Raw genomic sequence first — 18,636 nt, forward strand, 5'->3', positions numbered from 1 at the left:
AAAAACCTTCACTTAAACATTTTGACTGTGTGATATATTTGTCTAGCCTACCTTGGCCAGGGGTTTACAGCACTGCCATAATGCTGATGTCCTTTAACAAATGCACAGGGAGGCTCGTCCTTTGGCCTGTGTTCTTCTGGCAATACAAGTAGTGCAGTTCCTCCATGCTCCCTTTCTGTTCCCCAGGGAAGCCTGCACCAATGAAGGGGTTCCCTGAACTTTTTATATCTGAAAGAAGGAAGCCCACAAAACATCCTTTAACAGCAGCAACAGTTACTTTAAACTTTTTTAACACTGAAAACTGGACTTTACTTTCTTGGCTCTGAGTTACCTAGCCTTCTTTTAGAGTAAAGGCATGATGGTGAACCAGCATTAGGAGAAGTACAAGGGAGAATGGCAGTCGTTTAATGAAGATGGAATCAAGTCCATTATCTTTTGATCAGTGACAGGAAAAAAGAAGCTGATAGATATGTGCAGCATGTATATCTCAGAATGTAATCAAGGCGTAACTGCCAACATATAGATACCAGCACTGTCCCTTAGGTTCTACATAAGTGGAATATGGACAAAGAATATATGCAATGGCACAGATGGAAAGTTTAGCCTCCACTTCCCACTGATTTCAGCATTTGTGATTTGTTCCTTTGAAAACTTCCCCTATCCATCTCTAAAGATAGGGTAGAAATGTTGTTCTTCAGTAGTTGTAATTCACACCGAATGCAGACTTTATCAGGCATTTCACATGGATATGCTAGTGGCCGAATATATTCTGTACATTTCCATATATCTGTATTATTTGAAATCAAGCGGTTCAATGAGTTTAGATGCATGCTCACCTTACACAGTTTTGGTTTAGAGCTGTGAAAGTGGACGCAAAACTCACTGATAATTTAACACTTCATTTTCTTTTGTGTGGCAACAATTTTCCAATCAGTAGAAAATCTGCACAGCCAACCCTTTTCTTAGAAATAAGAACCGAAAAAGGTGATTTAACCTTGACTTATTTGTCCAGAATTTTCTGAAAACCTTATCAAGGAATACCATTAAAGGGTAACTCTAACTTTGGGGAAGGAGGGATAGGGTGTCTGGATTAAACTATACTGGGAAAAAGTGCCACTCCGCAGGTACTAGCTGGATTCAGGCTTATGGCGTTTTTCCGGTGTAAGAGTCCCCTAACTGTAACTTGATCTTGCTTTGGTGTGAAGGCAGAATAACATCCCTGAGTCCACATCTCCTTAACTGTGAGAAGAAATAAACTAATTTGGTTTATCCTACTATGAAGTGGGTATTAAAATCCTGGTCTTGGTCACAAGTATTTACAAATCTTTTAAGGAACAAAAAATAAATGCGAGAAAATTCTTCTTGGAGTGCATTTAACTCAAAAGCCTCCAACTATAGCAAGTATCCAAATAGACCTTAGGGAAATCTCTGGGAGAGATCGTGATCCACAAGGTAGGGACAGTGCTGCGCTCCATTTTGTTCTTTATGGTGTCTTGGCAGTGGAGTAGCATCCTATCATTTAGCTTGTTACTTGTTTTTTACCACCGCTGCTGCTGCCCTATGCTGTTTCATTATACATTTTGCCATGATGCAAAGGGCAATACGTTTGTATTGTAGGATGAACCAAAACAACCACTTGATGTGCCATGGACTATCAGAGAGCTTTTCTGTTTTTAAGTTGCTAAGGAACCCAAGTGTCTATCTCTTGAGAATGTTCTGTTTAATGCCTTGTTTCCCCTTTCTGAAAGTAGCAAGGCTGATGCCAAGTCACTTGCATGATTGTGGTATTTGGATTCTTAAGCTGACTCTCACTGGAAACATTAATAAATCATTCCTGTTGACTGCTGTCTACATGTAGATTACTAAGTTGCAGAACAACCACTTTGCCTTAGACCGAAAAGACAAACATTGTACAGAAAGGTACCAGGGTCTGACCAGCCATTCAGACCAAACAGGGCTTTGCTAAGCTTAAAATGTTTCCAGTCCCTATCTCACAAATAAAACATTTATATCTAATATCGATCCAGTGATATTAAAGATCTCAAGGACATAGAAAAAAAATATTGTCTCTACCCAGAGAATACCAAAGGAAGACTAGAGTGGACAAAGTATTAAAGACTGTATAGTGAACAATCCTTCACTGTCTCAGGAATATAGTCAATGGCCTGATAAAGACTTTCCATTTCTAACTTCCATGATTCTAGATTTATTCTGAATTTTGACAGTGAACTTCTACCTTTGGACTGTTTTGTTCTAATAAACAGAAGAAAAATATACTAACATTCTGGGATCACATGAATTTGCAAGTCTTCAAGTGCCCCCTTTGTTTAAGGAAAAAGTTACATTTTTGCCTTCAAATTTGTCTCATTGTGGGGGGGGCTCAAAGCAAAGTGTATGAATACAGTATCACAGCACATGAGCTTGTGAAGGGATCCAGTAACCAATGTGATCATCACATGAAGCTAATGCATCTAAGGAATATCCAAGCGCTTCCATAAGGTCTGTGGAGACTGAGTTTTCAGGGGAGTAGGTAGGAACTGTCTCTGCATGAGTTCATATGAGATACATTTACACTGGTGCTTTAATTGGATCAGGAGTGCACTTTTGACATGAATCTTCCAGTGGTCTCTACTTGCAGTGCTTTGGTTTTGGAGTAGATGAACTGGGTTCCTTCTGATGAAATAACCTGGAAGAGGTGCTCCAGGAATGCACCAGGAGTACACTGCAGCCACAGATGGGCGTTCAGTCGCTGGAACCATGCTAGAGGTAATCTTAAGTAAAAAGTGTCTGAAATGCATTTTATCTGGACCTCAAATCCTCAGCACCGTTTCACTCTACCAATCTTCTCCTTTAGTCCACAATACTTACTAACATAGCCATAGTCACTATGTAACATCCTGATTTGGGATTCAGGGACTATATTCAGTCAGTACACAGCACTGGGTGCCTGTACTGGTGTATCTCAGAATGGCATCTTTTACATTCAGTTCAGGGCAGAAGTATATGCTAAATATGAAAAGTAAGGGAGAGAAGGTACTAAGATAAGTTAGAGACTTGCTATAAGCATGTGAAATACAGAATATAACGTTACTTTTGCAAAACTGTTTGCCAGTTTTGGTACATTTTTCTTCAAGGCATGTGAACTGTTCAATGAATTAGTAGACAAAATAAACACATCTTTTTTACTCCTATTTTTTTTTGAAGCAGCTGAACCATTTTTTTTTTTATTAACACTTGCCAGTAAATGTATAAATAACTACATATGTCATCTTGAGGCAGGCAGTTGGCCTAGACTGAGTAACTACAGTTAGGCCAAGTTACAAGCAACTGAAGCTAGGGTTTTATAACGTGAAATCCAGGCAACCTTCACTCTGGCAGGTTTATTGCCAGCTTTCCCAACATAACCCTGTTCTGTGTTCATCTAACTCACAGATTCAGTATCCCATAACTGAATTAACCCTACCAGGTGCTTGCTATATCCATACTGAATCTGATCCTCTGATCACGGAGTAAAACGCTTAGAGTACCTGGCTTCTAGGTATATACAAACACACTTATATGCCTCCATTTTTTCAGAGTACTGTTTATCAGTGGAAATGCTGATGACAAATAATCTAGTCCAAGATGATAAAGTAATAAGATGCAGTATTTTAAATAGCTGAGGCAACTGAGTTCCATTTATTCAGTCTGCTTGTAAATATGAGACTAGGAAAAAATGTACCATTTTAAAAACATGTGATATTCTAAAACATTTGGCCACCTTCTTTTCAGCTATAAATTGGTGAGTTCACTAGGGTGTGTGTTTACATTAGCAGAAACTGTAGTCCACTATCTATATTACAATATGTGTTTTCCTGTCCATGGAGAAAATACGACTTAGCTCTGCTTGTTCTTATCTGTGTTTCAGTGCTGGGCCTAACATAGTTGTCATCTGAAAGATGCTTTGCTGGTGTGTTGAGACTCTGACTGTGCGGTCCATTCTGAGCTCAGTTCATCCTTTTCCTGATATCCTGTGAAACCAGTGGAAATCCTTCCAGTATGTTCACTGGGATTTAGATCAGGCCAAACTTTCACCAAACTTTCAAGTCTGTCCATCATTAGAACAGTTCAAATGGAGACTCACCCAAATACAATTTATACACCTATAAATACAAGACCTGAAACACAAAAACTTGCCTCAGGGAAGATATGTTAGTGAGATGACTTGAGTCATAGCTTGAAAAGCATGATGACCCAATGATATCAAAATACTCTGACTGGAATTCAGATGTTGGCTATGAGACTTTAGAAATAATGAAAAAGTCAGAAGTAATAGTTAAACAGAAGGCTCTAAGTAAGATGGAAACTAACAGTTTAGTTTCCTAACAACAGAGATGAAATCTCATGTCAAAGAACCGTGGAGGACCTGAGGCTGACTCTTGAGTCTGTTATGTATGTAAAAAATAGAAATTTAGGTCAAAAAATAATTTTTTCATGAGTCTTGAGGAACAAGGAGGCTCAGCTTTCCAAAACTATAAAAACTACAGGAATTCTGTGATATCCTGCCCCATAGCTAACAGTATAATTGGGCCAGTAAAACATAATAAAAATATATTGATTCTTGAAATTTTCTGACTACACATTGGTGACTACTAAAGCAAAATGCAGGCTTCCTGACATTTAAAATTTTTGTTTAAAAGTCTATCTCAGTAATTCTAGGTCACCCAGTAATCTAGAAAAAAAAGATTCAAAATAGGAGTAGGTCAAAGAATAACGTGATTACAGTTGGTGATAATTTTGTGGAATTTGCTTATTTTTGCAAAAGTAGGAAATACAATATACATGTTTTTTCTATTCTTTCTGGAACTTATTTCAGGAGATTTTGAGCATTAAAGTCACACTATAGCATATTTCACTGGTCAGTTTTTCAGTTGTAGTTAATGTATTTCCCAGGGAATGGACGGACTATTGAATGAGGTTAACAAAGAAAGAAAATGTTACAGAATTTGTAGCATGGTAAAAAAATGTAATGTAATTGTTAGAAAATACTTTCTAGCAATAGCAAATGAATGCCAAATACTTTTAACAAAATTATTTTTCTCTACAAGTTCAATTCTTACCTATCTTGTGAGACAGTCGGACGTGAAGGAATTTGAAGTGGAGTTAGTACCTCATTAGACTCAAAGGTTCTTGACAGGATGTCTCTTCCCTCTATTTCTCTATAGTAGTGGGGCAAGCCATGTAGCATCATCATGAGCTCCTAGGGAAAGATACAGGGATGAAATATCGAATCATCCAAGGTTCCAGTCATGCGTTATGAGGCTAAGGAGGAAAAATATATATGATTTCTGCCTAACTCTGGTCAAGTATAGCCTGGAAACAATGTTTGCTTTTACTACTACTACTACACTGGTCATTTGTATCAGATTACAGAATAAAACACAAAAAAGAGCCAGAGATCATATAAGGGCATGTGATACGGTTGCTTTGTGTTACTTGTGAATAGGAGCTAGAAAAACTTTCAAGGAATGACAGGAGAAAGTTTGGACGTGCCCTAAGAAAGTATCTCTTGCGATCATTTGGATTTAGCTTTGAGTTCCAGTCTCTCTGGAAAGGAGAATCCCTTGATACTTCGCATAGAAAGAATTTTCTCATAATTGCCATGATTCCTCTTTCCTTCTACATCTGTGCTAAGAGGATATGCTTTCTTTCTCCTTTCACTTGAGGGAAGTTGTATTTCAACACTGGTGGCATGGGCACGTGCTCTGAATAGCTCTTTATGAGGAAAGGTGCAAGATGGAACAGCCTAAAACCCTCTGCTTTCTAGAACCCCATACAGCCATTATATCTGTACAAGTTGCCTCTGTTCTGAGCTGCTCAGGTGCGTGAGAGAAAAGTGCTGGGACTTGTCCTTTCTACCCAGCGAAGCTCTGGTTCACAGCAGTAGGAGTCTTTGCTGAAAAAGCACCAACAGCTTCCTAGATGAAGTACACAAAGAGGCACTACTCTTCAACAGGAACTGGTGGATCATTCCCTTGTATCTGTGTCCTACTTCATCTGGCAGAATCCTAGGTTTTCCTGAGAAAGCCCTGGTGCCCATATTTGCTCTAGCACAAGCCCAGTATGGGAGTGTAATACACTCAGAAGTTTATAGGCATGAAAGGGTACGCTGACTTTCCCTTTTCTCTCTGCAAGCAGTGACAAGGGTCCTCTTGACTATAAAAAACAATGGCTCATCTTTTGGAAGAGGCTGAGAGGCCTTTGTCTTACCGCCTTACGTTTTTACCTGTACCTTTTATCCACTTTTGTATTTCTCTGCACTTGAAGGGCTGCTAGCTTATGGATATGGAACTTACGATGGCAAGAGGAATCTGAGGAAGGTCTTAGGGAGGAAGGAGCAATAAACACTCATCTCACTCTTATAGGCTTGCAGTCTTGACTTTGGCAAAGGTTTGACAAAAGGGATGTTTTGATCAAGTCCCCTTTTTTTCAGCCATAAGTCAGTGAAATGCAAAACATTTAGCTTCTCCTTATGAAGGCATGACAATAATTTGAAAATATCTATGTATGTTACTCTTCTAGGATGTCTGGAGGGGTTAGCTAGATGTACTGTAAGAAAAGCAGCTATACAGTAAGTTCAAGTGAAAAGTCAACGTGAATTTTGTCACACTGGCAGTTTCTAGAGCATTGGGTGGTCTGCTATGATATCCACATGAGCACTATGGGAATATCATACTGATGACTCAGATTCAAATACTGCTGGCTTGCAAAGACAAAAATATTCAGAGCTGTTGATTTGAAATCTGCAAGTGGCAAGAAATAGAAGCCGGACTTTCCTTCCAGCTGGACTGCTGTGGTTCTGTAATGTAATGCAGTTCTGAGTCCACGTTATTCAGACCCTGGCTGAAATTCCTCTCTATCCAGTTTTACTATCCTTTCTGTGAAACGTAAAGGCCGCCACCACTGGGGCTAATGACTTAGTGGCTTTTTCTGCCCATATCCACTGTGCAGGTAGGCAGGTCCCACAGCGCTCAGCCTCTCTCTTTGCAGCCCCACAAAAAAGGCTACCCCCTGAGGCAGGGATCTACGCCACCAGCTACGCGCAGGTAATTTCCCTGCCCTTGACTACTACCTTTAGCAGCAGATCCAAACCAAGGATCAAGGCATCCCCATGCCTATGAGCAGTGCTCTCCTGGCACAGTGCAGAAGATGCAGAAGGAACCTCCGCTCTCCTTCTAGTTCTGTTTCCTGGGAAACTGGACCAACTCCTTCACACAAGCCAGAGAGGTTATAGCTCAGTGAGGCCACTGAGGATAGAGGGCTGGTAATGGATGGCTGAGGAGAACGCTCGGAGAGAGATGATGAAGTAATAAACCAGGTGGGAGGCGCAAAGTCTCCAGTCTTTCCTTTCCCTGAGGAAATCACCCACATAGCTCAGCCCCAAAGGAAATCACTAGTTTCCATGGTGATGTCTCTCTGAAGGAGGAATTGCAGTCTTCAGCCCCAGAGCTTTCAGAAATCTCCAGCTAAGAGAATGAATTATCCCACTATAAGCCTTTTGGCTAAGAAGAGCTTCCAGTAGGAATGATACCTAAGTAAAAATTAATTTCTGAATGGAATAGGCTTTCAAATACTGTGCTTACTCAACCCCAGAAAGATATTCCAGAGTGGGGAGAAGTATTTGGGGAATGGCCTCTCTCCTCCCAAGGTTTTCTGTCTGTTGTCAAAAAAAAAGGCTAGCAGGAAACTAAATGGAGCAAAACTAGAAACTGAGCCTACCTTCTGGCTCAGTGTTGTACATTGTGGATATACTTTGGCATGTCTTATTGTAGTTTCTGACAACACAGTGAGAGGGTGATGAGCATCTTTTGGGATAACGCACGGAATAAGATAGCTAGTGATGTCAACACATGGTTGCCTAGTGCGTGAAGACAGCACACTTGGAAACTGGGGTCTGAGAGAGAAGTAGCTAATGGTCTATTTTACCTCTCCTGACTAATGCTAGGTGTGATAAAGTAATAAATGCAGCCACGAGCCAAGCCAAAAGCAATTCACTACAGAAAAATTCACCATGTTTGAGTATGTCTGGGAAGAACTTAGTGAAGTCGTTTGGGTGTCGGTTCAATTCTTCACAGATTGGATGAGCATAAAACATTTCAGATAAGACAGGCAACACAGCAACAGATCTTCTGTGAACAGATCTTCTTATTCCCATTCTCAGATATATCAATGTCTTTTGCTTACGTTTTGTGGGGGATTTTCACACCATCCATTGCAATAGCTGGACTTATTGCTGGAGTTTGGATCCTGGTTAGTTGGCTTACTGGAAGTTTCTGTCTTCCTGTGTTTGACAGACATGGTGATAGATTTTGATCTATTTTACTTTCTTCTGCTGACCTTTTCTTTTTCTCAATGTGTTTTTTGTTTGAATTGAATTGGTGTCAAAATAAATGGATGTGTTTGAAAAGAGTATTTTCGTTCTGTAGTTTCTTTCACCAGGCAGGGTAAAATGAGCTGGAGGACCTACCTTTCTTAGAAAAGCATTGGGAGAAAGCTGTAAGTAAGTCTTTTGGCAAGTGATAATGCATACGTAGCTTTTCTGAAGACCTATTATATACACTGTTGTGCTATTGTGCAGTAGAGAGTAATTTGTTCACAATGGTTTTGGAACACTGGTTTATTTTTAACATGGATGGCTTGGCCATCACTTTAAAGCGAACTGCCCTTTAATGTTTGTGCCATGTACAAGTGCTATAGCTCAATCAATAACCCTGGAGTTCACAGATTAAATATGTTCCATGAAAACATTGTTTCTTTGTTTTTTTCCCACGGTTCATCTTAGTCTAGAGATGAATATATAGCAAGGCTCAGCAGAATCTTTTCCTTCATTCACTTATTATTCAGGTTTTGAAAACCTCTGTTATTTCCTTCCAAAAAAAGACCATGGAAGGTAAAGAGTTGAAGTTTTAAGACAGTACGAGACTGACCTGCATTATTTGTTATTATAGAGGTGAGCTAACTGGGAGAAAAAGTCTCAGGTGATCACTTGTACCCTCCAAACCCTCACACAGAAGAGGGTTCCCACATGTAGATCTACCACTGCTTGCCAAGAAGTTGGATGCATCTCTGGTATATGATCATCGCTCAGCTGTGTCTCCAGGTGTTAGTGAGTCCCTTTAGGGATCAGAACTAGTGAACAAAAGTCCCTGATATCTCTTTGTATTGCTCCCTTAGCAGGGTGGCTACAGTGACTGTCTTTGCTGATGTGACAAAGAAGTTAGGGAAAGGTGGATATTTTGATGATTTCCAAGGACTGTGAATAGAACACTCCTGTGGCCCTGACTCCATCAATTTAACCTGAAAGGACTTTGTCTGGTACACAGAATGCAGAGAATGAGCTTGTCACAACCAGTTTTAGTTCTAAAACACTGCGGAAGTCAGAAGGCAAAAGCAAAAATGAGGTGGCATTAAGAGGCAAATGTTCTTTTGAGAATTCCTCCCAGGCTGTACAGGAGACCTAAGAAAAATTGACCTCAACCCAATCCTAAAAATGATAATTACAAGCCTGACATCTTTACTAAGTTATCTACTTAAGTGAGTTATGTGAAAAGAGGGAAAAGGAAAATGTAGGATAAGCAAAATGAAAGCTCTGGAGCGAAATGAAAGCTCTGGCATAACAGTGTGCTTGCTGAGGCGGTGCTGGGGCAATGGGAAGAAAGAGCCTTGCAACAAGCCGCTGTTTGAATTGGATGCATAATCTGCCATAATCATATTCAGCTCCCAGGGAATAAAGTTACTTTATGGCTCTGATAGGCAGATAAAACAGTCATCCATGTTTGACTGTGGCTGATGTATGATCTCAAATCAGAGCTGTTTCAAACCTCCCGTTACCTAATGCAGAGAAGATTCAGGTTGCAGAGACAGTTATTAAACCAGTATCTCTCCACACTGAAACTGGAAACGCCGCAAGTGACATAACGTAATTTAGCCAGCGGAAACAGAAAACAGAAAGTTCATTTCTGACTGATTAAAGTTGTATTTCTGTTACCTAAAGGACAGTGGAGGGAGAAGAGCTGAGGCCAACTCGGCTAAGTAGGGAGAAAAGTCATTTCTTTAATTCTCGTTTTCTCCTAATTGTGGTAGTGAAAACAGAAGAATGTGAGCATTTGGACAAAGAGGACAGAGGTGTTGTTCTCCAGACTTCTCACTGATTTTGATAGCTGTTATGTGGCGAGAGCTACAGATGCATTCAGATCCAGAAAGAGCCAAAGCAAACTGTTTATTGAAATGAGAAATGATACACATTGCTATCCTTTTGCCAATGCTAAAAGACAAAAGATAGAAAACATTGATAGCCTGCTGAATACACACTTCAAGAAATGCTCTTTTCAGGCTTTAAATCAATTGCCATTACAGTTTTTTCTTTTTTTGTTAGTTTACTTGTTCTAGGAATGGTTTATATATTTAAAAATTGAAAGTTCAGTATTACCAGCCATTGTTAACATTGAATGATCACGAGGTAGCCTTTGTGAAGCTCACCGTATAGTTTGTGTTTTCCTAACTGCTTCGGTAGCGTCTTATGGCAATCTAAAACACACTTTCTTTGAAGGAATATGTTATTCTCCCACAGAAACGGGGTTATAAAATGAATGTTATTTCTGCCCTCTCGTGGCCACATACCAGTTTTGCAGTTTTGCAGGTTATTTGAATTTCAAGTAACTTGCATTGTATTTCAGTAATCACAAACGTCTTCTTTTTGCTTTAGGGAAAAAAAAATCATAAAAATATATATCCCCAAGCCACTTTTTCTGTGTACATTGTTTTGATGTCTATCTTTCTTTTGAGTACAGCGTTTGACCATCTAGATTGTGAAAATAATTATATACCATTTTCTTAGTTTTACCATATAACGCAGAATGTGAAAATGCGACTTGCATGTTAGAAGAAAGAGGTACTTCTTTTCTAGCCATTAAAGTAATTTTAGTTCAAGGGTCTGTGCCTCACTTTTGGCCTGTTCTCATAAAAGAGATTGTGTAATTGCACACAGCAGATTCACTTCAGTGATTCTTTAATTTATTAATAAAAATCACTCTCAAAGTTTCCATGTCATGTAAATCAATCAATAAATACATTAAATTGAGTGGAATTACTTTATATTTATCCTAGAGTGAGGACAGGATCAGATGATAATGCCAATTTGTATTTTAAAGTCACTGTTTAAGGGAATAATGCCATCAAATGCAAGATTATGGAGGGTTGTACAGTTTTAGTTAAGGCCAAAGTGAATTGGCACTGCTCATCATCTTTTCTGAAGATCAAGTATACAGAGACAGAATATGTATATGTACATACTCGGTGGGAGCGCTGATACTTCTTAGCTGGTGGGGATCTGAACAGGAAATTTTGTAGCAGACGTATACGCATGCATATAACGTCATGGCTATTTCAGAGAACGGTATTATACAAAATAAGAATAGCACAGATTCATTCTCAAGATAATACTAACAAGATGGGAATATTTTTCTGTTATATGTTGGAAAACAGAAAAAAAGTCATTATTTTGTACAGTACCTTCAAACTTTCTCCTGTGTGCCCCTTTTCACAGTCAGACCAAGCTACCGTGTCCTCATCTCTGTGACTTCTGGGGTAACTAGGAAAATCTGCACTGAGAGCTACTGCACAGGCACAGCCTGTGCTGCTCTGCTGTGCCAGCCCCAACATGTGCACCATCTGCACTTAGCACAGGAGGTAAATAACACCCAGAAAGAATTTATTGCTAGTTGTAAAGTTCAGGTGGGGGTGGACTCTGCAATCCTCCAGGCTGCCCCTGGGGATTCATAGATTCATATGCAATATAAATCTGTACAAGTATTTATCTGTTAGGAAATGTCTTGAAATATGGAACTTCGAGAAGCATATGGTGTTGGCTGAACCAGGGCAGGAAGTGTATTCTGACAACTGTCTGCTATTTTCCACTCCCCTGCTCTTTTCGCACAAAAGTGACATTTCTAGATCAAGAGCAGTTCAGAATCACCTGTGTTCCCACTTCGCTATTTCAAGACTTCATAAGCCGTATGTGATCCCAGTATAACAACGTTACAGGTACCCTCACTGGTATTTAATTCCTTCATAGGCATCAAAATTAAACTGGTACTTTTTCTTTCCTAGCTGCCAATGGAAATCAGCAGCTGAATTAGGATGCCCCATTTCGTTTGAAATGTCTCTTCAGAGAGGGCAAATTTGCAGCTCTCAGAATTGATGATGGACAACAAAGGACAAGTAGATAGTTGGTTAAAAAACTAGCTGCACTCAAAAATGAGTTCAACACCTCCGACACATGCTTTTATTTGTTCTCTTCAACAGCAGGGTTCAGAGAAAGTTTGCCTCAGTTCTCTTACAAATAGAATTCTTCATATTAATCATATAATACAGTTAATTCTAAATACTTTTATTGCCTTGAGGTACAGATGTATAATGTGTACCCAGAGAATTGAGCAGCTCACAGAGAAGCTGATTTTAAAAAGTTCATCTCTGTTCTCCCTCACAAATTCATGCAAAGGGGCCAGCTGAGCCCTACTGGGAATGAAAACACATGGAGCTCATCAGACCTTACTGGCTCTGTTCAGCTTCTCCACAAATTTTAAATCTATTTGTTTTCAACTGGAGTATTTAGTATAAAGTTCTTCTGAGATAGAAGATAACCTTTGTATACTTTGAATCTAAGAGATGTGATGAAAAGCGATGTAATGTGTTCTCCTTGAGGCAGGGCGGCTTTGGGAAGTAAGGGTCAAAATACAAGCAGGGTTTTGAGAAATGTCTCTTTGCTGTCATTCTTTAAAATGTCACTTGACTGGTACTGTTATGTCCTCACCAATTCTCCACTCATGTATGCACAACTTTCTTCTTTCTTTCCCTTCAGTTAATTAGCCTCATCTTGTGTATGATTTGTTTCAGTGTCTCTCAATGGCTCTCTTTAGGCTTCTCGGCTGAGTGGCTGCAGGTGTGTTCTTCCCCTAGACACATGCGCAGAAGCAGAAGGACCCAGGAATTCCCTTCTTCTTTTCCATGTCTGCTTTTCCCTTCATTAGCCTTAAAAAAACTCTTGCAGTATGGAAGCATGAGATTTAAACTATATATTGCATTTGCCTGAGCAACTGTCTGGCTTTCTCCTTGTGTTTTACTCTCAAAACTAGAATGTGGCTAATAGTTACTTCTGTTTTTGAAGTACTACTCTTCTATTATTTGTTACCCGTATATGCACAAATGTAGTATTTCCAAAATCAAACATGGTAACTTAATGCGCCCATACGATACATGTATTGCACTGTGCGTGTCTGTGCATCTGTGCAATATGCAGAGTGTGAAATTTAGCTCCCATTTCTAATATTTAACCATTTCTTCATTCATTATGGCTGAGGTATTAAATATATGTGAGGGAAAAAAAAGGGGATAAGTATTTTGCTATAGGTAGAATGTGAAGCTGTAGCTGAAAGGATTGAAAACTCCTCATCTGGTTATTGTCTCTCTCTAGCCTATACTTAAGGTCAGCCTTCTAAGTCTGTCTGAAATGTAGGAATTCCCAGACAAGTGAAAGAGGGAGGTTTCTGATGTACATGTTGCTTTCAACTACTTCTGTTTGTGAACCGTGTTGTTTTTGTTTTCTGGCCTGTACCAATCATTTTCAATGCGTTGCAAGAGGCAAAGTGGCTGGATGTCATACTCAGAGCAGTGAACATGATAACTGATAAGAAGTCAATTGTTACAGGTTTCAGAGATGAGATAAATGTCTTTTGCAGAAGCTTCAAAACCAGAACAAAGTGCCCTAAATATGACAAAATAGGGAAAGAGAGCTAAGTGGTCAGCAAGTTCCAGAAGACAGGAACAGTTAAATGCCTCTACCTGTTGGCACCATTCCTGCTGTTGACTAGGAAACATTCTGCTGTGGCCAGTGACCTACCTATGCTGTAGGACTCAGGATTAAAGTTAATAAAAGAAGGTCATGAAATAGAGATAAAGGCTCCTTTGCAAAATAACAGTTTTGCCTTAGCTCTGCATTTCCCAAGCTTGAAGAATTATAGAATCATAGAGAAATGTGGGTTGGACAGGACCTCTGGAGAGCATCTGGTCCTACCTTCTGTTGAAAGCGATGCCTTAAAAGAAATAAAGGATGATGTTCTTTATCTGCTGAGGTGTTGCTGTGTGAAGCAAAGCAATGCTTGAGTGCCTCTCAAAATCTGGGATATAGCAAAATAAACTTTCTTGTATGTGATTTTCTTTACCTGTATCTGTCTTAATCACCTGTCTCCTTTTTTTAGACTAGTAGGCAATGGGAATAATTTCTTCTAATTTTCCTTTTACTTTATGCATATCGATAGGTCACAGGATAAAGGGATGGGCTGAACCTCAGTAGCATTTAATATCTTCTGATTTTTGAAAGCTGTTATAGGTGTGTGCTTTTCTTACAGTATCAGTACAATTGCAGCCTACAAACGTACACATTACTTTTCTGAAGACATATCTGGAGTATTTCTTCTAGCAGTCAGCTCTTGGGCTCTAAGTGGATAAATTGGGATGACAACCATAAGACAAATCTGTTTCTTCTGCTGATACCACCAACATTTTAATCAGATATCTTTCCAGATCTGGTCAGAGGAATGTGGTCTGTAACAGCCATCGTATAAACATTCTGAAGTTTTAGACAACGCTTGCAGCCTTTCTTGATTTTCCTGCAGGAAACGAAGGCTGAGATTTTGATAGGTGATGCCACAGCTGTATATTACATACACCTAAGTGTGAGACCAGACTGCTGATGTGAAGATACAATTGAACTATGGGAACAGTGCCTCCTGAACCAAGTCAAATCAGAGGAATTTCATCTCTCAGGAGAGAGAAAACTTGAGCAGAAGAGAATCTGTCACAAATGGTCCTGGAGAGATTTGATTCTAAATACTCCATTCTGATAATAAAAAATACTATGTCTTTTGCTCTACAGTGGGAAGAAACAAAGATCAAAAGCTGATATCTTTGTGATTTCCCACTTCTCACTTTCTGTATGTTTCTGGTAATCCCCAAAATGTTATGGAAAGTAAAGCAAAGCAAGTCATTGAATGATCCCAGTAGTGACAGCATGACTGTATCAATCCTAGCATACGACTCTTCTACAACTCTCAAGCCACCAATTTATAACTTTGCTGGTTTAAGCTCAGAGCCTGTCAAAAAGTATGGCTGATTGCATTAGAACTGAATACGTTATTGATAATTTGGATTTCCAGCTCAAGTGAAAGCTCAGTCTGAGAGCTGCCTCTAAACACGAGAAAGGCCTTTCTGGCTCAGAAAAGTTCCTTTCAGACAAGTATCCTATTTGTGGCAGAAGCCAGTAGCAGGTATTGGAAGAATATAACAACAGGTTTCCTGTCCTGAATGTTATTTCTCCAGGCTGCCTTTTCAACTTCTGGCAGTCTGTGGCTTAGAGACTCTCTGAAGTAGGGATTGCATCTGCGTGGTTGTATTTAATAACTTTTTCTTTCAGGAATTTGTGCAGCTGTTTTCTAAACTGAGTTTTATGTATGATCTCCACAGCATTCCATGGCAATGAGCTCCGTCATTAGTGTTTTGTATGAAAAAGGACTTCCTTTAGTTTAGGTTAAAGCTTCTCACTCGTACTTACTTTTGATACCCCTAGTTCTTGTGTTGCTAGAAATCATGAATAATCATTTTCTATCCATCTTTTCTGTACCAGTCCTGATTTTATAGGTCTTTATTATTCCTCCTGTTGGTTAGTTCTTCCTCTACCTGAGAAGTACTAGTCTACGTAGCTCTTTCTGCAACTTTGATCATTTTCATCACACTTTTCTATGACTGTGCGACCAAACTTCTGGCTAGTCACTTCATAGTATCCACATGTGTAGTCATGAAAAGAAGGAAAAATGTATTTTACAGTGCCCATGATTCTTTGGGAGAAAACATCAATAAAGATCCCGTAAGCCTCTCTTTCTTTCCTAATAGGACATATTTTTCTCATCTGTATCCCATGCTGCAAAAGATCTGAGTGGCACTAACTGGGAACCCTCTACCCCTTATGTCCTCAGGAGAGCAGCACAAGGGCCAACTGGATATCCGTGGATATCCGTGCATCTGTGCTATACATACTCTAGTAGATATCACTAATGAAAACATTTCCAACTCTTGCTACTGGGTGCTCTTCAGGAGGGGGGCAATATTTCAAACGTCTTAGTCAGTGTTTGAAAAACTCTATTGCTCTCTCATTTTCTAAACACTTGGACCAAGGCTAATTCAGTTGTCATCTTTTGAAGAAAATGAAGAGGGCCATTGCAAAAGCAGTTTAAACAAATCTAAGATGGAAAGATTGCCTGTGCCCACCTGTGCTGACCTTCTCCTTTCCTTCTATTGGCACTAGTGATCACGGGGCCATGCCAGCTGATGCAGCTAAAAACAAATCATTGGGATTTTTGTAGGTTTAGGTTTTAGTTTCCATCCATACGGTTTCATGATGGCTAATGTTGGAACTAGAGAAGTGGCAGGATGTTATGGTTGTGGGGTGGAGGGAAGCAGGACTGCTTCTTTTGCCAAGAGGCTGTAGTCAGAGCAGTAAAAACTCATTGTGCACCTGCATGCCAGATTCTTAATGTGAAGACAGAAATGTTCCGAGTTCAATGTCCAGCTCAGTCTGGCTCCCTACATCTTTGGAAGTGAGGGAGGCTGATTTCCTGCCTCTACAAAGGAAAATTGTCAGAGCAATAGGAATTTTCAAATGCCAGATGCCCAAGTCTTTGGCTTCTTCTAAGGGTAAAACAACACTGTCTTTTTATATTCCACTAAATCTCTCCAAATGATATATTGCAATCAACCACATGATGAGCCTCAGACTTTTAAATTAACCAGTAGATTGTCAGCTGTCCTCTCTATGAGCTTAAGTCAGAATCTAAAATAAGCCTGGTGTTGTTTTTGCTTGGAGGCTTTAATGACAGACATAAATATTATGTGTATGGCAGGGAAGGCTGGGAGTTCCTGAACCCAACTAGAATTCATGCCGGTAAGCCTTGATAGTCTGTCACTTGATTTACTTTAGCTCTTTCCTTGCTTTTTCACAGTTCATGAATAATATCTGTATATGGATGATAAATAATCTGGTGAGTAATAGCTATAGCAATGTATGTTGCCTGTTGTGCCCCTTCTTTTCCTGTTGCACTATCCAGTGATTGTTTTCTTGGCTCACATGCTCTCAAACCAAACAGAAATTTTGCACAGCATAGCATAATTCCTTCTTTATGTACTTTTCACCTAGTTCTTCCTCTGCTGAGGGAAAATAAATCAACAGTCATGTCCTGTATCCGTGCTGTGAAGCTTGCAGTAAGAGTGCAACCTAATTGTACTTGCTGCTGGGCCAGTGTTCAGGCTTCTGCTTTCCTCCCACAGCAGCCATCATTAGTGGCAATTGGTATGTACCCTCTCCCTGTTGCAAAGTAATATGTGCCTTAAAAAGCAGTTCCTATTGCTGCTCAGGGATTCTCACAAATCTTGTTTGCTCTAGGTTCACACGATGTACAGTGAGGTTTGCAGCTTGAGGACACAGCTCAAAGTTCAGATAAATTCCTTCTGTCGTTCATTTGACTATAAATCACTAAAAAATCCCACAGTTTTCCTGACTACAGAAAGGATGACATCCTGTTCTGGTGGCAGGCAATGGTAAAACTTCCACTGCGTAGGCCAAAGCCTGGACTTTGCCCCAGGTAGACAATTTGTTGACCAGCATCCTTCAGCATTTACTTGGCAGCAGTACCATGCTGTGATTCCCAAGTGTTATGCTGCAAAAAGTGAAATGGTGCCTATATTTCTGATGGTAAAGTCATTCTTTGCCCATCTGCCACTTTCAGAGCTCTGGTGGCATTCACATGGCCTAGTACTTCCTGCCTTGTCAGGATAAGTTTCTATCACTGCAATGACATCTCTGGTACTTCAGTGCCATATCAGAATAAAACTGGTGTTTCACCAGCACTTTTTTGGTAGAATGTTTTCAGAGACTCAGAGAGAAGTCCAAAGATTGATTTAGGACTCTTGCTTTCAAAAGGTACAGTCTCTTGAAAATCTTAATCTGTTTAGAACTCCCTGTCTCTTTGACATTTTAAGTCTGAGTGAATAGAGAGACTAGATATTCTCAGGACTGTAGAGTCTCACTACTTTGGACAGAATTAGATTCACCAGTCAGAAGTTGAATAGTGCTGTTGCAGGTAGCTTCATTAATTTTGTAGAGGAATGGAGAAAATTAATGGCAAGGCAGGCTCTGTCCCACCTATGAATTTATCTCATAAAAAGGATTGATTTGATTGTGGTTTTTTTTAGGTTCCTCTAAGGATATATGGAATGTAAGAATATCTGGTTATTGGTTATTCAGCATTAAAGACTAAGACAAGAGACAGGAGAAGTAAATTAAACGCTCAGACACTGAAATCCTAAGGAACAGGAGATTCCAAGACAGTAACAAAGTGCAGAACTCCTAAATTGGTGATTGATGGGGCCATTGAAAGCCTAGAGGAGGTTTAGCCAGAACTTTGTAACTGGTTCTCATGGCTCTCATGAGAAAGAGCAAACCTATGGGATATTTGAGGGGGCCAGAAGGACTTTGTAAACTGACTAAGG

At 39.7% G+C, this 18,636-nt stretch overlaps 1 protein-coding gene and 1 long non-coding RNA gene across 2 annotated transcripts in view; one reads left to right on the forward strand and one right to left on the reverse strand.

Moving 5' to 3' along the window:
* Positions 1-11,698, reverse strand: part of SPMIP4 (sperm microtubule inner protein 4) — a 33,743-nt gene extending 22,045 nt beyond the window's left edge. Inside the window, exons 1-3 of the mRNA XM_068935181.1 lie at positions 11,551-11,698; positions 5,100-5,239; positions 52-228 (exon numbers count right to left, since the gene is read on the reverse strand). Of these exons, the coding sequence (XP_068791282.1) occupies positions 52-228; positions 5,100-5,233 (311 nt within the window). The 5' untranslated portion in view covers positions 5,234-5,239; positions 11,551-11,698. The remainder of the gene's footprint in view (positions 1-51; positions 229-5,099; positions 5,240-11,550) is intronic.
* Positions 1-18,636, forward strand: part of LOC104145101 (uncharacterized) — a 130,310-nt gene that overhangs the window by 29,211 nt on the left and 82,463 nt on the right. The gene's annotated exons all lie outside the window — the stretch shown is intronic.

The sequence above is a fragment of the Struthio camelus genome, chromosome 2 (genome assembly GCF_040807025.1).
Source record: "Struthio camelus isolate bStrCam1 chromosome 2, bStrCam1.hap1, whole genome shotgun sequence".
NCBI lineage: Eukaryota > Metazoa > Chordata > Aves > Struthioniformes > Struthionidae > Struthio > Struthio camelus.